The sequence below is a fragment of the Protopterus annectens genome, chromosome 6.part0 (genome assembly GCF_019279795.1).
Source record: "Protopterus annectens isolate FY-2018-M chromosome 6.part0, PAN1.0, whole genome shotgun sequence".
NCBI classification, from domain to species: Eukaryota; Metazoa; Chordata; order Ceratodontiformes; family Protopteridae; genus Protopterus; species Protopterus annectens.
Genome location: NC_056737.1, coordinates 340,508,516 through 340,528,045, shown reverse-complemented (window position 1 = coordinate 340,528,045; position 19,530 = coordinate 340,508,516). Strand labels below are relative to the sequence as shown.

General features: G+C 42.7%; 1 protein-coding gene across 1 annotated transcript in view; it reads left to right on the top strand.

Annotated features, from left to right (window-relative positions):
* The window catches only part of LOC122804309 (galactocerebrosidase-like), a 503,531-nt gene that overhangs the window by 417,033 nt on the left and 66,968 nt on the right, over positions 1–19,530 (top strand). The window contains exon 14 of the mRNA XM_044074100.1: positions 5,114–5,294. Coding sequence (XP_043930035.1) covers positions 5,114–5,294 — 181 coding nt within the window. The remainder of the gene's footprint in view (positions 1–5,113; positions 5,295–19,530) is intronic.

The following is a 19,530-nucleotide window of genomic DNA, read 5'->3' as shown; positions in this document are numbered from 1 at the left end:
CAGGAGTATTCTCCTTATTCTGATTCTGATGTGGATGATTCTACTCCTTCTGCTTCTCCTCCTGAAGATTTTTCTTTTCAGAGACTCTTCATTCCATGAGGGAGCATTTTAAATGGGAAGGTCAGGATTTCTCTGATTCCAGGAAAAGGCTTAGGGAATTTCTGTTTTTACCCCAGCATAGGCCTTTAGCTATACCTCCTGTTCTGGATGTGGTGGAAGATGTTTTTGCAGAGGCTTCTCTGAACCCTGATTCTTTGCCCCCTGCTCCAGTTAAACCGGATAGATATTATAGGGTGCCTGAAGCTCATAAGTATCTTTTTAAGAGTCCTAGGGCAGACCCAGAAACTGTTTCTCAGGGGCCTAAAGGGGTTAAGGCTTCAGTTGTTAAAAATCCTGTTCCTCCTGATAAAGAGGCAAGGGCCTTGGATAGATGGGGAAAGAAAGTGTACACTTCTTCCACTTTAGCCATGAGGGCTTTGAATTGCCAGTTTCACATGTTGAAATACCAAAATTATCTCCTTTCACAATTAAAGTCTAAGGTAGATGCTCTGGCGGAAGGTATTGAGTGTAAAGAGTTGCAAGATTTAGTTCATGTTTCTGAACAGGTGGGTAAGCATTCTTTGCAATGTGGTTTTGATGCTGTACAAGCCTCTTCGAGGGTGGCTGCCACTGGTTCGGTTCTTCGCAGGCACGCCTGGCTGAGGGATCAGAATTTAGCTGAGCATGTTAAGACAAGGATTTTAGATGCTCCTTTACAATCTGATGTGTTGTTTGGTTCGCCTGTGGAAGCAGTTCTAAAGAAAATGGAAGACAAGGCTAAGTCTATGCAGACTGTTAAAGATTTTTTGCAGGTTCAGCCTCCGAAGTTTAGTAGAAATTGGCCTACTAAGGGGTGGACATATCCTGCTTATGATTCCCAGTCTAGGGGTAGGTCTAGACGTGGTAGGGGCAGAGCTCAAGGTTCTTTTAGGCCCAGAACAGGGAGTTCACCTGCTCAGTCTTCTGGTGAGGGCAGAGGTCAGTCCTTTCGTAAACAGACCCAATGACTTGCCTTTTCAGCTGCCAGAATCTTCTCATCTGGCAGCACTTTTGGGAGGAAGGTTGGCACTTTTCAAAGAAAACTGGAGTTTAATTACCCAAGACAGATGGGTATTGGATATCATTCACCACGGTTACAGGTTTTATTTCCATACCTTGCCTCCTTTCAAGGGCATGCCAGACATTCCTCCTCAATAAAGAAAAGAGGCTCACAAGCAAATTTCTCTGTTACTCCAAATAGGGGCCATTCAGCCGGTGCCTGTGCCAGAAAGGGGCCTAGGATTTTATTCACGCCTGTTCCTAGTACCAAAAAAGGGGAACACGTGGAGACCAATTTTGGATTTATCTATCCTCAACACTTATCTGGACATTCCCAAGTTCAAAGTGTTGACGTTACAACAGCTTTTACCTCTGCTGGGCAAGGATCACTGGATGGTAACTTTGGATCTCAAGGAAGCTTACCTTCATGTTCCTATCAGGCTAATTTGCAGGAAGTATCTGCGTTTGAGCTGGAAATTCTCATTATCAGTTCTCTGCATTGCCCTTTGGCTTATCTACTGCCCAGAGTATTCACAAAGTTCTGGCTCCAGTGATAGCTTTCTTCAGGCTAAAAGGAATACAAATCTATCCTTATTTGGACGACTGCCTGATTCTGGCTCAAGAAAGGGACATGCTTCTTCAGCATTTGGAATATGTGATAGCAGTGCTAAGATGCCTAGGGTATTCTGTGAACGAAATAAAGTCCAGTCTAGTACCCTCTCAAGACATGTGCTTTCTGGGTGTGAGACTGAATACAGCAACCCAGATGGCCTTTTTAACCCCGGACAAACAAAAGAATCTTTCTCTTTACTTCCATCAGCTATCTCATCAGTCCGGGCTGACTGCAAGGACAGTCCTTCAAGCCTTAGGGTTCATGGCATCTTGTATTCTGGTGCTTCCCAATGCCAAACTGCATATGAGGAAGCTGCAATGGTATCTCAAAAATGTATGGACACAGCACTGCCAGGATTTGGACACTGTCATTCAAATAATACCTTGCATTCAAAAGGAATTTTTGTGGTGGGCTCAGGAATGTCACCTAAACAAGGGACTCTCTGTGACCTGGCCAGAGGCGAGTCAAATTCTTACGACAGATGCCTCAGATACAGCTTGGGGAGCTCATCTGAATGGAAAGTGGATACAAGACAAGTGGCCTGCCAGACTGCAGCATCTACATATCAACATGAAGGAGATGTTAGCAGTCCACTTTGCATTAATGGCTTTCAGGGATTTACTCCTTCCAGGGCAGGTGTTGATTCTAACAGACAACACAACTGTCATGTGGTACATCAACAAACAAGGGGGAACGCATTCTTATCCTCTATGCAGGCAAGCAATGATTTTGTGGGAGACTGCGCTAAGTTTACAACTGAATCTTCAAGCAAGGTTTCTGCCGGGAGCACAGAACTCCTTAGCAGATGTGTTAAGCAGGCAAATCATGGATCCCCACGAGTGGAAACTGGATCTTCATGTATTTCAGAAATTGACAGTGTCATGGGGAACTCCAGACATAGATCTGTTCGCTTCTCCACTAAACCACCAGCTGCCAAAGTTTTGCACGAAAAGGTTTAATCACACAGCTTGGAAAGTGGATGCTCTTTCTTTCAGTTGGAAAAATCTTCATGTGTATGCCTTTCCACCTCTGCCTCTCCTCCCAAAGGTACTCCTAAAGGTCAGACAAGACAAGCCAAGGATGATTTTAATAGCTCCAGATTGGCCTCGGCAGCACTGGTACCCATTACTGAGGAGTCTGGTAAGGAAGCCTCCTTGGCCCTTACCCTTGATTCCACATCTATTGTCTCAGGAGGACGGTCATCTACTCAATGTCAAGCTTCACTCTCTTCATCTAACAGCCTGGCATATCCTGTTTTGAACCATAGCAGGTCTCAGCTTCCTCAACAAGTTTTGAATGTGATTTTGGAAGCCAGAAGACCTAGTACAAGGAAGGTGTACGCAGAAAAATGGAAGAGATTTTTATTTTGGAGTGCAGCAAAGGATTTGGATGTTTCTGAGCCAAATTTGAGTGTGGCTCTTCAATATCTTACTGAGTTATTGGACAAAGGTTTGTCTTTTTCTTCCATTAAGATTCATGCTGCAGCAATTTCGGCTCACTATGATTGTGATCCACCATTGTTTTCTCATCCTTTGTTCAAGCAATTTCTTAGAGGGGCAAAGAATATAAGACCCCCACGTAGAGCTCCTACTCCTGCTTGGGACCTCAATTTTGTGTTGGAGAAACTCACTCTACAACCTTTTGAGCCTGCAGCTACTGCTGAATTGAAATATTTGTCATGGAAGACTGCTTTTTTGTTGGCCATTACCTCTGCAAGAAGGGTGTCTGAATTGCAGGCCCTTATGGCGGTTGAGCCTTTCTTGATTTTTCATAAGGATAGGGTATCTTACGTACTAATCCTTCCTTTATGCCTAAAGTGGTTTCTAGTGTGGCTTTAAACCAAACTATTCATTTGCCTACTTTTTATGCAAATCCCCAAAATAAGGGGGAAAAGATTTTGCACACTTTAGATGTACACAGGCAATTGCGTTATTATTTAAGCAGGACTAAGGATTTTAGGCAGTCTCAGCAGTTGTTTGTTTCTTTTGCTTTGAGTTCTCAGGGTAAGCCTGTGTCAAAACAAACTATTTCTAAGTGGATTGGGTTTTGCATTACTTTTTGTTACTCCCATCATGGCAAGGAGATTCCAGCTGGGATTAGGCCTCATTCCACTAGGGCTACTGCCACTTCTACAGCATTTCTAAGGGGGGTGGCAACTAAGGATATTTTGGAGGCAGCTACTTGGAGTTCAGTGCATACTTTCTCTAAGCATTACCACCTTCCTCTCTACTCTAAATCTAGGGCTGGTTTTGCCACTGCTATTTTACAGGGCATGTTGGCAGCTCCTGCTTCTTTGTGATTTGCCATCCTCCCTTACCTCTGCTTTGGGATTCTACCCAAGTGTCAGGACTGCAGCAATGTGAGATGAAGAACATAGTACAGTTTTGTACCTACCATAAATGTAGATGTTCAAGATCCACATTGCTGCAGTCCCTCCCTCCTTCCCCTCTGTGTTTAGGGGTGGTTGTGGGGGTGGGATTGTACCTTTCTTACTTTGTATATATTGTACATATATTTGGTTCAGGGGTGTTTTGGTGTGTTGTTGTTTTTTGGTTGGGCCTTATCTTTTTAGGGTCTTCTGACATCTGGGGCAAGAAAAGACTGAGGATATGACGTCGGTCATGCGCATTTGTACCCTGACGTCCTGACGTCAGACTAATGCGCCTTGACCGACGTCAGCCTTATACTTTGGTATTCGGGCCGACTGGGACAGCGGACTACCCAAGTGTCAGGACTGCAGCAATGTGGATCTTCGAACATCTACATTTATGGTAGGTACAAAACTGTACTTTTTTCACCGTAACATTTTTCCTTCTGCTTTATGTACAGTTGGACGTCCAGGATTTCATTGATTCAAGAAACTGTGTACAGAGTTGCATTTACATGTTTGTGTCTTTCGGCTTTTCCCGGTTAAGGGTCGCCACAGTGGAACTCCGGTCCACTAATGATCGGCAGTAGAGTTTTATGTGCTGGCTTGCCAGGCCTAACGCACAACCTTCAACGAAGGAAAGCCCGTTCACGCATGTTGCCACACAGAATACGCTCTGAGAATTGAACGGGCAACATCTAACTGTGAGGCTACAATGCTACCGCAGCACTACCACCGCAGTTGCATTACATGTAAAAGTGTGATATAGTTGCAAGGAATAGTGCTTCATATTTTTGGAATGTAAATCTGACTTAACTTTGCTGTCTCAAGTAGATGTATTGGTCTTCTTTTGCTTACCTTTTTTCAGACTATTTAGTGTATGTAACTGTAAGAAATGCATTGCTACGCCCTGTTAACTTTCAATTTAACCAGTGTGCTGTTCTCAGAATGGCCACATGTTAACCTGGGTGGCTTAGTCCTTGCCAGGCAGGTGATTGTTAGATACACAACTGTACCTTGATTAACTTAAGCTTGGTTCTTCATTTTGTTCATAGTTATCCCACCGTTCAGTGAAGCACCCAATTTTGCTGACCAGTCAGGAGTCTTTGAGTACTACAGAAATGCATCTGATCCGGGTGACCATGTCTTCACTCTGCGTCAGGTGATTACCCAGCGTCCCATTACCTGGGCTTCAGACCCTCCCCAGACCATCAGTGTTATTGGAGACTTTCAGTGGTATGTCTTTGTTTTCTGTTGCGCTAAAATGTATTGTGTATTAATACTACTGTAGCACTGTGTATTTTCATATTCTTGGAATTGGTAAACTGTTTAGGCATACTGGAAAGGTGAGATCATTTGACAAGAACTATGGGTGAGACAACAATAGTACTGGTGATGTGCGAGTAGTTTGATATTCTGAAAAGATGTTGAATCATGAATTATCATATTGGTTTCCATATATGTCGTCAAACCCAGGAGGTGGGGATGAAAAGTTTGCTAGCTTTTAAAATACTGTCTTTTGTCTTTCCATTTTTTAATTATGTCCATATCAGTTTCCCTTCTCCTTTTTTTACCTTGGACCTTTATTCCTGTGACAGTGTTACAGTCTCATGATCCATTGTATTGTCCTCACTATTCTGTTGGAAGAAAAGCTTGTGTCTGCAGTGACAACATACCAACTTAAGCCCCTAATTACAATTCTTGCAAGGGAAACATTTGTTCTACCAAGGAGCGATCTTGTACAGGTGTGCACCGTAAAGGTGAGTTGGAAGTTCTTTGAACAATTAAAACCATTATCTTTGTATCAGTTCTGAATTTTAAATTTATTTGTGTACATTTTGCAGCTTTCCCCCTTCCTGTGGAGTTGGAAGTACCAACAAGATCTGAGCATCCATAACTGTCCATATCCCTCCTAGTGTGTAAATTCCTGACAAATCTTTAAAGTTCTCCCACCACCTCCACTTCATTTATTCTCCAGTGATTTATGATGGTGACCTGTATCTGCCAGTCTCCTGCTATATTGTTTGTTATGATGGGAAAGTAATGGTAATCCTTAAGTTGCTACTGTTGCAGACATTATCTAGATATATTAACTGCCATCCAAGCAGTGCTTTCTGAAACATTAAATTCTCTTCATTCTCCAGCTGTACTTTTTGAGCCACTGTTATTCTACATGGAAGACAGACCACATCTTTTGAGGTTCCCCCTCTGTCTCAGTTTGGGATCATATCTCTGATCCATGAATTAGAATTCCACACTGCTTTGGTGTCTCTTGGCTTTTCTTCCACTAGATATATTCAAAGACCACATTTTAACCACTATAAATGGTTTCCTCATCAAGATGTCTGTATGAAGCACTGCTTTTTCTTGGGCAAAAAGCACAATACCTCCACCTGATTCAGGTGCCTTGAGAAGACTTCCACTTGATTCAGGTGCCTTGAGAAGACCTCCACTTGATTCAGGTGCCTTGAGAAGACCTCCACTTGATTCAGGTCCCTTGAGAAGACCTCCACCTGATTCAGGTGCCTTGAGAAGACCTCCACCTAATTCAGGTGCCTTGAGAAGACCTCCACCTGATTCAGGTGCCTTGAGAAGACCTCCACCTGATTCAGGTGCCTTGAGAAGACCTCCACCTGATTCAGGTGCCTTGAGAAGACCTCCACCTGATTCAGGTGTCTTGAGAAGACCTCCATCTGATTCAGGTGCCTTGAGAAGACCTCCACCTGATTCAGGTGCCTTGAGAAGACCTCCACCTGATTCAGGTGCCTTGAGTTTCTTTAAGTAAGTAGGAAAAGTACAGAACTTGTGCAGACTCCATCCTCTTAATTCCAGCACATGGACAAGTTTGACAAATTTTTTTGCAACAATTGGAACAAAGTACTAAAGAAACTGGCAAAATGTTAACAGTATTTTTTGGTACATTCTGTGGTTCTTCCACATATACATGCAAGCTTGAGAAAAAGACAAAACTTATAACCTTGGAAGTCCAAGGATCGTAAAACATCTATGTTTCAGGGGCAGGTAAATGTGGAGTGCCAAGAACAGAGGAAAAATCATAAAGTAAAGACAATGAAAAAATATCTAGGAAGAGTCTTTTATCTTTTCTCACCTTTGCCCCTCCTTTAAGATGGGAAAGGGAAAATTGATTTGCCACATCAGTATCAGCTGCAACACTCTTTCTGTATCCAGTCCTTTACAACTGACATCTTGCCGCTCTATTCCTGTAGTACAGTTTGCATTAGGATCATTCACATTTTAGCTAGGTTTCATCCAGGGTGCAAACTTTGAAATTCACCACATTTCTTGTGCCCATCTGCAGCTCATGGCTTGACTATAGGGACTGGCCCATGGCTTGACTGTGTGGAGTGGCCTCTCCTCTTTTCAGTGCTTTTCTAGGGAGAGAGGTTTTGACTACTACTTCTCTGTTAATAATGACCAGGGTAACAGCTGTCGTGATGGCCAGGGTAACAGCTGTCGTGATGGCCAGGGTAACAGCTGTCGTGACGGCCAGGGTAACAGCTGTCGTGACGGCCAGGGTAACAGCTGTCGTGACGGCCAGGGTAACAGCTGTCGTGACGGCCAGGGTTACAGCTGTCATGACAGCCAGGGTTACAGCTGTCTTTAGTATAGGATGTTATAGTGAAAGTCTTTGCCCTCACTGATTACCTGGATGCCGTTCTTCACTGGTTTACACATAACTGGTTGAAGCTCCTTTCTAAAAACAGAGACAATGGTAGTTATGGATTCTTCCATTACCTCTCACCATAATTTCATATTCTGTAGTGGAAATAAGTGTTTGTCACGAAGGTACACACAAGGAGTTAGCCTGTCCAGTTGTTTGGCACTTGGGTCCAGGTGTCAGCAGTAGTAAAATCATCTTCCACATGTGGAATGTCTCCAGGATCAAGCATGTTACTCCTCAAGCTGAATTTCCAGTAGTAGTTCAAACACTGGTCTCTTCTGTCCCTGATTATTTCAGTTCATTCTAAGTAGGACACACTGACACTGAAACTGACCATTTAAAGTTTATTTTATTTTATTTTACATTTGTTTACCGGGCTAGTCTAACTGGATACATGTCCATTTTCAGTAGAGGCCCGGGAAGATAAGCTCCTAGGTAATACAATGAATTTAACACAATTCTATCTACGGATATAGAAGACAAATACATCTATTTACAGTGCCAATTACAGGTTATCATAGTAAAAAAAATAACAGTGTAGAATACAGGCATAACAAAGGATGCAGTTAAAATCCCAAAATTTACAGTATAGAATACAGTCATAGCAAATGAAAGTAATATAGATTAGGAGTTCTATATATAAGGTTTTTATAGTTAGTAGAACTAGTTTTATCAGGAAGAAGTTTCTTTAGAAGAGTAGATGGGATGGGGAAGATCAGAGTATTTAGTGACTCTTGAGCTAGTCAGGTTTAGAGCATGGGCATAGCCAGTGAGTTTTGAGATGCACTTTCAGATTGTTTTTGAAACAGGAAAGTGAGGGAAGTGTGGAGAGTTTGTTTGGTAGGAGATTCCAGGCTTTTCCAACTATATTAGAAAAGAGTGAGTCACCGGCCTTGTTGTTTGTTTTAGTAGTATGTGCTAGGAGTTTCTGAGAAGACCTTAAGGAATCTAGGTTTTTATAGGGAGTGATTAGTGTGGAAAGAATAGGTGTTTTGGAAGGTGTGTAAAGGGTTTTGTGAGCTATAGTTAATTGATGGTATTTAATTAGATTTTGTAGTTCAAGCCATCCTAGCTGTTTTAGATTAAGGCAGTGATGGGTTCTAAATGGGTTACCTGTTGCAAATCTGGCGATGTTATTGTAGGACATTTCCAGTTTGCTGAGATTATTTTTAGATAGTTTAGTAAAAATAGGTGAGGCATATAGAAGAGGAGAGATTAGATGAGTGTGTGCTATTGTGGTTTGAGCTGAAGGTAGGAGAAATGATTTTATCCTAAATAGAGAGCCTAACTTTTTGTTGACAGTTTTTATAGTTTTGTTTATATGGGTATCAAAGTTTAGATTATTGTCAATGGTGACTCCTAATAGTTTGGTGGTAGGTTCTGGTGATATAATAGTTTTATTGGTAGAGTTAACTGAAATCCAATGGGGGGGATTTTCTAGTAGGAGAGAAAAGGAGGAGTTTAGTCTTTTTGGGGTTTAAGAGAAGGCATCTATGTGTGAACCATTGCTCAACTGTGTTAAAGACTTGTTGGGTGAGACAGAGAAGTTCAGAAGAGGAGGGGGCTGAGCATATCAGTGTGGAGTCATCTGCATATTGTATGCATGTGGCTTGGGGGATGGCAAGGTGAAGGTCATTGATGAAAATGAAAAAAAGTAGAGGTCCAAGGATGGATCCTTGGGGGACACCAAGGTTGACTGGCAAGTGAGTAGAGAGAGATTTGTGCCATAGTACGGCCTGTTGTCTTTTGTCAAGGTAAGACTGGAACCACTTTATGGAGGATGTATCAAGTGACAGGGATTTTAGTATTGTGATGAGAATTTGGTGATTTACCATGTCAAAAGCTTTAGACAGGTCAATAAATAGGGCAGAAGAGAGTTTGTTTAGATTATGTGTATGTTGATACTATCTGTGAAGGAAAGAAGGGCAGTAGTGGTGCTATGTGAAGGTCTAAAACCATGCTGACAGTTGGCTAGTAAATTATTTTTTGTTAGATGGTGAAGTAGTTGTCTGTGAATGCATTTTTCCATGATCTTTGCCAGAGGTGAGAGGAGGGCAATGGGACGATAGTTGGAGAGTTCAGTGGATTGCCCACCTTTGTGGAGGGGGATAATATGGGAAATTTTCCATAAAGTAGGGATATAACTTTCGGTAATAGTTCTATTGATCAGGATAGATATTGGATAGGCAATAGCTTTAGCGGCTAGTTGTAGGAATTCAGCAGGTAGTTGGTCTGCTGAGGGAGAGCATGGTTTCAATTTCTGAAGAAGGGTTAGTATATATGATGTTGGGATGGGTTGAAAGTGAAAAGAAGGGGGAGAGGTTGCTTTATTAGTAGGTAAAGTGAAGTTGTTGGGTGAGAGCTGACTAGCTAGTGTTTGTATAGTGTCATTGAAAAGTTTGTGCAGATCTCTCTCTACAGCTAAGTTACTTACTGATGCCACTTGTTAATATTTAAACCTGTGCTGCACAGCCTACACTGATTCTGTTTTTGCTTCATGTATAAAATCCTGGTATTACTATTCTATTCTTGTGCAGCAGTTTGCATTCCGGTTACCTAAAGGAACTTATTGTGTCATACTTCCCACTTCTGACAATGACCCATCTTCCCAGGAGCTGCTTCTGGTTCCACAAGTTTGATTGGAAGTGCCAGGTTTTCACTGCCGCTTTATCATGCCCTGCATCTCTGGAACGTACCTCCACCATAGGTTAGGGATTGTCCAGTATTGGTCCTGGAAAAACGTACCCGACTGAATTGGTATTTGAGTGGGGACTTGTCTCACTAGATGTTCATCATTAGATCACTATTGCAGTAGCCTAAGGTATATGTGGTATGTTGATGGTGGGTACGTTTTTTTTACGTGTGCTTCTTTATAGTACTGTTTGTTGTATATCCTTATATTTCCACTAAGTCTGTTCCTATTGTATTTGTTTTGTTCCTGCTGTAAAAAGCTTTCAATTTTTTACTGTATTTATTTTTAGTATCTTATTTTGATTTCTATTTTTAGTATTTTTAAGTTATTAATGTCTTCCTTTTGTAAACTGCCATTCATATGGTACGAGCCTGAGTATCAGCATTTCGTGCAGTGATGCACACTTTTTCCTCTGTGTTGATATGTATGACAATAAAGTTTACTTTGACTGTGATGTGAGGCATCCTGTCCAGGATCAGATAACCAGTCTTTATGGCACCTTACATGCTACCTAACTGCTTTACAGCTTAAGGAGAGTAATGTCGATAGCAGGTAGGACTCCAGGCTCCCAGAAGTTCTTCTCTGAAGTACCTGCAAGTCTCACTGTTTACTGCAGCTGCAGCTTCAAGGGTTTTGACAGTCAGCTACCACTTAGCAATGATGGGCAGAGAAGTATCCTCGGGGGACTACCTTTCATTTTTAGCTAGTTTTTGTGAGCATGGGTATGAATTTTCTGCCTTAATTGTTGCGTGAGGTTAGGGCAGATGTTTTTTGGTGGTTTTCCCTTATATAGCCCACCTAATCATGAAGGGATTCACATCTAGGTCAGGGGGAGGTCATCGTGCCTCTTTACTCATCCCTCATCAGGCCCATAATTGAGTACAATGCCCCTTTTGGGATGTACCTTAACAGACACCTGCAGCAATTGGAAAGACCCCAAAAGTACCTCACCAAGAGGATCAAGAGGCTCAAACAGATGCTGTATGCTGCCCGGTTAAAGAAACTCCAGCTCTACTCAGTGGCATACCGCCTGCTCAGAGGCGATCTGTGCCTGACGTATAAAGCCATGTCCAACCCGGAATTAATGGACATGCTGCACCTCAGAAAATCCAAATCCCATCGAGCTACGAGTTCGATGGACTTAAACCTCAGCACTGAAATAAATAGGACATGCTGGAGGGACAGATTCATAACCCAGAGGCTCCCTTCACTCTGGAATAAAATCCCAGTCCAGGTTAGGCAGAGTCCCTCATTGACACTCTTCAAGAGGAATCTTGATGAGTGGATGGAAGATCGTAGGTTTACCCCGGCTATCACTTCTGTGTCACTGTTAGACAGAGGCACAGTATACTAACCTCGAAAAAGGGCATAGCAAAATTAATTTAAAATGGGTGGCGAAAGCCATACACACTCTGGCTAGGCTTATAAATGCCCTAGGGCAGATAGCCTAGTATGAACCTATGAAATGTTTTACTTCAGACCTTACTTTTCATTCAGGTTGGAACAGGTGAGATACTAGACTTAAGACACTTGAGCCATTAGCCCAGTAATTGCTTATGAACTAAGGCTCCACTACCCACTTGTCAAACACATTGTTGGTAGAGTGATGGGCATGGTCAGTTTCTCTGCTGTTCCCTCAACAATCTGCAAGAAAAGAGTTGTATTGAAGACCTCAGACACGACTCTGGCTTCCTGTTTTCCATGGCTACAGGTGAGTGATTCTACTGTGTCCATAAAATTAGTCACTTTTTTTCACCTTTGTCCCCTTTAGCTGGGGCAGACAAGGAAGATTGGCTGGGCTTCTTATTTAAAGCCTTTCCATCATTACTTTCTGCATCTTCCCTTATTTAAAAAGGGAAGGATTTCCATCTCTCTCAGATTCTGATCCTCAACCTGCAGGATAGGAATTAGGCCGTATAGTGCTCCACAGAATGATGAATCTAATCTTAAGTAAAGTTTTTCTTCAGATTCACCACCAGAAGAGCAGTCTCTTTCTGATACTGTTACAATGAAAGAGCTTTTGGTGGGAACAAAGGAGGAGTCCCTGCAAAGATGTTACTTGCTACAGGTGGGTATCCCTCAACCTGCAGTTGTTCCTCCTGTTTTTGCCAGCCTTGGAAGATGCTTTCCTTGCAGGCTGCAGTTTCCCTGACAGTCAGCCACATGCCCCCAGAAAATCTGAAGTTATATAATGTTCCCCAGACCCACAAAGTTATTTTCAAACTCTAGGTCATATTCTGCAATAATTTCTCTGACCAAACCATCTTCTGCCAAACACCTTGTGGCAGCTAAACCTATTCCATTTGACAAGGATGTGGAAGCCTTTGGTAGGTTTGGGAAGAAATTTTGTTCTACTTCTGCCTTAAGCTTCAGCACAGTGAATTGTCAGGATCAAGTGTAAGATTTTGCTGGCTTCCTTTGGCGATATAAGAGAGTTAATTGATGAAATTCATTCATTAATTAAGATGTATCTGTAGTCTTTAATTTGTGTGTCTTGGGTAACTAAAAGCTCTCTAAAATGCGTTTGACACTGCAGATGCTGTATCTAGGGAAGTTGCCACTGGCGCTGTGAGATTTGCCTGGCTGCATTACCAGAACATATCAGAAGATATAAAAGATGATCATCTTAATGCTCTCCTGGATAAAGAAGTATTTTTCTCTTTCCTTAGCTGAGGTCCTCAAAAGATTTGATGAGAGGATAGCTACTTTTAAGATGTTACCCAGATTTTACAACCCCCCCTAGGTTTAATAGAAACTTTCCTAGCAGTTCATTTTCCTTTGAATCACAGCAGAGCACAGGGAAAGTAGTCTTTAGAAAACAATGGCAGGGAGTTTCAACAGAGAAAAGGAGGATCCTCACAAACCAAAAGACAATATAAAATCAGATTGACTATATGCACCATCTTGTGTTTCCCATTCACCAAATTGGCACCCCAGTAAAGACTTCCCAAAGTCTAGATACTAACTTTTCACTATGGGACATGACTGACTTCAGGCATGTGGGTTCTGAGAATTATTTAAAAGGACTTTGACTGGCAGTGGGATTCCTTTCCTCCTTTACAAGGGTCCCTTTTCATCTATCCAGTCAAGTCCCCATTTTTCCTCCTGTTGTGGATCAAATGCTGTCTTAGGGGCTCATAGAGCCTGTTCCTACAGATCAAATAAAGGATTTTACTCCATAGTGTTTCTGTCACTCAAGAAAAGAAGAAACATTAAGAGCTATCCTTTACCGTTCGTTATCTGTAAATGAAAAGTGTACAGGGAGAGAAGTATACTGCATGGGAAGAGTCGTCCTTGCCTCCCAGCAGAAGAAGAAAAAAATCAGCATTTAGTCGTCATTTGATCAGTTGTTTCTGATTAGGTATGACATTCTTATAGGTTCATAGGTTCATACTAGGCTATCTGCCCGAGGGCATTTACAAGCCTAGCCCATAGTTTTGTGGCTTACGCCACCCCTTTAGTTTGGAGAAACTATGCCCATTATTTTGCTGTGCCTCTGTCGAGCAGTGACACTGAGGTAACCCCTGGGGTGTATCTGCGATCTCCCATCCATTGGTCAAGATTCCTCTTGAACAAGGCCAGCGAGGTGCTCTGCCTCACATATACCGGGATTTTGTTCCACAGCATAGGGAGTCTTTGGGTGATGAATCTATCCCTCCAGCACGTCCTATTAATAACCGTGTCGAGGTTTAAGTCTCCCGCCCTTGTGGCTCTGAGGGATCTAGATTTTTTGAGATGAAGCATGTTCATCAAATCTGGGTTTGACATGGCCTTGTATGTCAGGCACAGGTTACCTCTGAGCAAGCGGTAAGCAACTGAATATAGCTGGAGTTCTTTCAGTCGGGCCGCATAAGACAGATTTTTGAGACCCTTTATCCTTTTGGTGAGGAACTTTTGTGACCTCTCCAGCTGCTGCAAGTGTCGGGTCAGATACATACCGAATGGGGCATTGTACTCAATCATTGGTCTGATGAGTGATGAGTATAGGGAGACTATGACCTCCCTTGATCTAGATGTGAATCCCTTCATGATAAGGTGGGCAATGTAGAAGGTCTTCCTAACTACTTTAGCAATATGAGTGTCAAATGAAAGGCTACTGTCAACCTGGGTCCCCAGGTCCCTGATAACTTCTTCTGTGATCAGTGGATTGCCACCTATATGGTAGCTAGGGGTAACCTTGTTTTTCCCAAAGGGTATGACTATGCATTTCTTGGCATTTTACTTTAGGCCATGGCTCAGGCACCAGTTATCCGTTTCTGTGAGACCCTTCTGAAGGATATCTGTGTCAGATGTGTTTTCGACTATGGCGCCCAGTTTGCAGTCATCTGCAAACTTTGTCAGCCATAACCCTCCTGTGTTTGCTTGTACTTCAGAAAAGTAGATGCCAAACAAGAGTGGGCCCAGCACTGAGCCCTGTGGGACACCACTTGTGACAGGCTTTGAGTCTGACATGGCGCCAGCAACTCTGACCCTGTGGGTTCTGTCACTCAGCCAGTTTGCAACCCATCTTGTAATGTATGGGTTTACATTTAAGTTGATGAGTTTTTCAATGATGCCCGAGTGGGGTATTGTATCGAAAGCCTTTGCCAGGTCTAGGTAGGCTGTATGGACCACCTTTCCCTCGTCAATGGACTTGGTGACTGTTTCGAAAAAGTCAACCAAGTTTAAAAGGCATGATCTGCCTTTGACAAAGCCAAACTGGGTTGGATCCAAAGTCTGCAAATTCCTTATGTCTTTATTTATGAGATCCATTATGATCCTCTCCATGGCTTTGCAGATAAGGCTTGTCAAGCTAATGGGACGGTAATTTCCAGGGTCGGTGGAGGCACCGCCTTTGTGAAGTGGGACTACAGTCGCGCGCCACTCCTGGAATGCGTATCCGGAGGTGAGACTAAGATTAAGCAGCTGTCCTAACTGTGGGTTTAATTCCTTGTTGAGTTCGTGGAGCACACAGCCGGGGACACCATCAGGTCCCATGGATGCTGTGTTCTTTGCCTTGGAGAGAGCAGTTCTCACCTGGGCGTTAGAGATGTTTGGGGGCTACAATCATTTGGTATAGATATCTCTCCTTTTGGTACATACCTCCGCAGAAGTTTGCACTGAACCTGTCAGCCAGTATGTTGGCAATGTCTGTAGGATCAGTAATCTTCACATCATTTTGAACTAATTCTGAGCATATCTGGGAGTTTCCTCCTAGGTTTCTGACATAGCTAAAGAATGCCTTATGGTTGTCTTTAGAGTCCTTAGCTATTTTTCTCTCAAAATTAGCTTTGGATGATTTTATGAGAGCTCTTAGCTTTTTACTTATAGTGATCAGCGGTGTCTTACCTTTTAAGGATTTTGCTCTAACACCTAGTAACTTTCTCCTTTTGTTATAGAGTTTGTTTATGGCTGGGGTCCACCAGACTGGACGCTTGCCTTTGGTACAGAGAGTCTTTGTTTTGCTTGGGTTTGCCTGATCCATGCAGCCCTGCAGGTGCTGGTAGAAGGCATTTGTAAGTGATTCAGCGGTTTGAGTAATGTTTACCGCCAGCTCGGGGGCTTTAAAGGAGACCACACTAGTCTTTAGAAGTGTGAAGTCGGCTTTCGAGAAGTTCTTTACTGTGGTCTTTTTTATTTGGGGGGGGGGCGGGATGAGGACCTCCAGCGAGATTAGTTTGTGATCTGATCTCACCAGTGAGGGGTAAACTTCCGGTGTTGAACATTGTGCTCCCATGTTCGTGATGATGAGATCAAGTATGTTTTCTCCTCTTGTGGGGATGGTGACTAGTTGTTCCATGGCATTTGAGTTTATGAATTCCAGGAACTTTTGGGCTAGAGTGTTTGGGCTTGAGTAGTGTTCCCAGTCTATATTAGGGTAGTTGAAGTCACCTAGTATGATGGTGTTTGGAGATGCATTTATCCCCTCCAGTGTTTTCAGGAAGGCCATGTGAGGTTCCTGAGTTTGCGAGGGTGGCATGTAACATGCTACAAATTGCAGAGCAGTCTTGCCTATGGTTAATTGCACCTGGATGGTTTCCGATGCATCGTGCGTTGCCACCAATCTTGAAGTGTGGGTGTCCTTGATGAATATGGATACCCCCCCTCCTTTCTTGGTATTGTCCGGATTTTGGGGCCGGAACGCATGATATGAGGTAAAACCTGATAGTGCTGGGGTGCTCTCAGGAGCCTTGAACCAGGTTTCTGTCACAGCACAGACATCGATGTTCTCCATACTGAGAAGGGCCACGAGTGCGTGCATCTTGAGGTTGAGACTTCTGGCATTGAGCAGCATTACCCTTAGTTTTTTTTCTTTGTTGTGTTCTAGGGTGGTAGGTTTAGAATTTGAGCCTTGGCTAAAAAAGGCACTATGGGGTGGCAAGAGCCTTTGCCAAAATCCGGAATCCCAGGGTGACAGGTGCAAGCCGTCCCTTGAAGCAGCGTGGCTTGTCCAGCATGTCATCCCAGGCAGACAGACATTGGATCCCCTTTGAATGACACCAGAGTTTAAGCCAATTGTTAAAGCTGATCATCTTATCTCTGTATTGTGGCATCATTCTTGGTGAAGGTAGGATACTGCTCAAGGTCAGGGTCATACCTGCCTGGGCTACATAATCAGAGAGCTCCTCTATGTCTCTTTTCATGTAGTCCAGGGAGGTACATCTCAGGTCATTTACACCAGCGTGGACAATGATTGAGTCGTACTTGTACCTGCTGTTGAGAGACCTGAGTGCTTGCGTTATGTGACGGATTCTAGTGCCCGACAGGCAGCTTACTGTGACCTTCTCCTTACTCAGTCTGGTGAGCGGGACGTCAGTGTGTCTGACTATGGAGTCACCAATGACTAGTGTGTCTGGCATTGTGTTTGGCCTTAAGGGCTGTGACTGCTTGACACTCTGACTGTGTGGTCTATGTGTTGCAGGTGTTGTGTTCTGAGGTGGTAGTTGTTTGGGTGTCTGCTTTGGTGGCCTCTGCTGTTTTGGTAGATTTTTGATCAGAGCCTCCGAGTATGTCTTTGTGTGTTTATGTGTATGATTTGAGGTTGTGATGGTATTATGTGAGACTGGGTCTATAGTGTGTGTGGTTACCTTCTCCTCTTGTCTGGTCTTGCCAGTCCTATGTTGAGAGAGCTCAGCCTCCAGTTTGGCCGTATAGTTGCATCTCTCGCATGTATTTGTGTTTTGTGGGAGGAGGAGAGGGTTGTCTGTGTACATGAGGCAATTGTAACATTGCCTCAATATTCCCAGGTTAACCAGCTGAGCAGGAGAGGACATTAGCAACTGATCCCTCGACATGCTAGAAGGAATAGACAGAAAAACTTAAAAAAGGTTCTGGGGGATGTGGGTGACCGAGAAATGGGGTTTGCTTTTTTGGGGTACTATCTATAACAAGAGTGCTGTATCAAGGTGATAAGTACTGTAGGAGCAAGTGCTGGGCAATACAGATAGAGAATAGTCTACTTGGGAGTCAAGTAGAGATAATTTATGGTTTTAGGATACACTAAATAGAACAGTAGTATACTTTGAGGAAGGTAGTTTTAAGGGAAAATTTGAAGAGTGGACTTTAGGTAGCCCGAATAGTTTAAACCTGATTAACCGGCGCTGCCCTAGTGTGCAACGGTGGCAGCTCCGCGCTAAATCGCGCTAATGCGCGCTTTATAGCAGGGGGCTGGAAAAGACAGGAAATGACCCAAAATGGCCAATAAACTACAAGTTACTGCCTTAAACCACTCCTCTAAGGACAAACAGGCAGCTCAGTACTCCCCACTCTCACTGGTGAGTAAAGAAACTTCCCCTTGACCAAACAAGGAAAATGGAGAAACACAGGATCCAAGACAAAGCCCAGGGATCAGCAAAATCTGGTCTCTGGAACACTAGTTAGGAAAGTATGGAAAAACAAAGATATATATTTTTTTTTTTTCAAGATTTTTTTACAGAAAGGCAGAAAACACAATAAATGCTATAATTTTCGATTAATTGCTATCAAAAGCTAGTACACTTGAGTGTATTAGCCTGTAATTTAACTTTTAGGCAAAACTTAAATTAGCAAGTGCAGTAAACAGTTTTAGCTTATAAAGACAGTAAAAACAGTGCAAACTTTGATAAAACAAGCAAAAACAGTGGTCGAAAGTATCAAATAGTCGAAAAAGCCAAGAAAAATACTTAAAATCTGGAAAGGTAGTCTTTTCTGGTCTCTGCTGCTACAGGAACACTGCTGGCCACCACGAGGAGCTGTGCTGAGTTCTCAATAGCTGAAAAAGCCCGCCAAAGCGCGCTTTATAGCAGGGGGCTGGAAAAGACAGGAAATGACCCAAAATGGCCAATAAACTACAAGTTACTGCCTTAAACCACTCCTCTAAGGACAAACAGGCAGCTCAGTACTCCCCACTCTCACTGGTGAGTAAAGAAACTTCCCCCTGACCAAACAAGGAAAATGGAGAAACACAGGAACCAAGACAAAGCCCAGGGATCAGCAAAATCTGGTCTCTGGAACACTAGTTAGGAAAGTATGGAAAAACAAAGATATTTTTTTTGTTTTTTTTCAAGATTTTTTTACAGAAAGGCAGAAAACACAATAAATGCTATAATTTTCGATTAATTGCTATCAAAAGCTAGTACACTTGAGTGTATTAGCCTCTAATTTGACTTTTAGGCAAAACTTAAATTAGCACGTGCAGTAAAAAGTTTTAGCTTATAAAGACAGTAAAAACAGTACAAACTTTGATAAAACAAGCAAAAACAGTGGTCGAAAGTATCAAATAGTCGAAAAAGCCAAGAAAAATACTTAAAATCTGGAAAGGTAGTCTTTTCTGGTCTCTGCTGCTACAGGAACACTGCTGGCCACCACGAGGAGCTGTGCTGAGTTCTCCATGATCAAATGTTCTCTTTGATCAAATGTATAATTTGCTGAAAATGTCATAGTCCTGTTGTGGAGTAAGCTGAATTTTCTGGTTCAGAGCTAAAACAGGGAAGCTGTATTCTGACTTTCAGGAAAAAAAAGTTTTGTTTAAGCAAATATCTCTTGCTGGTAATGTTTCTTCAAGTACTTTTTTTTAAACAAGAAACATCTTTATTAAATTACCATTTATGACCTAGACAATCATGCACATATAAATGAAA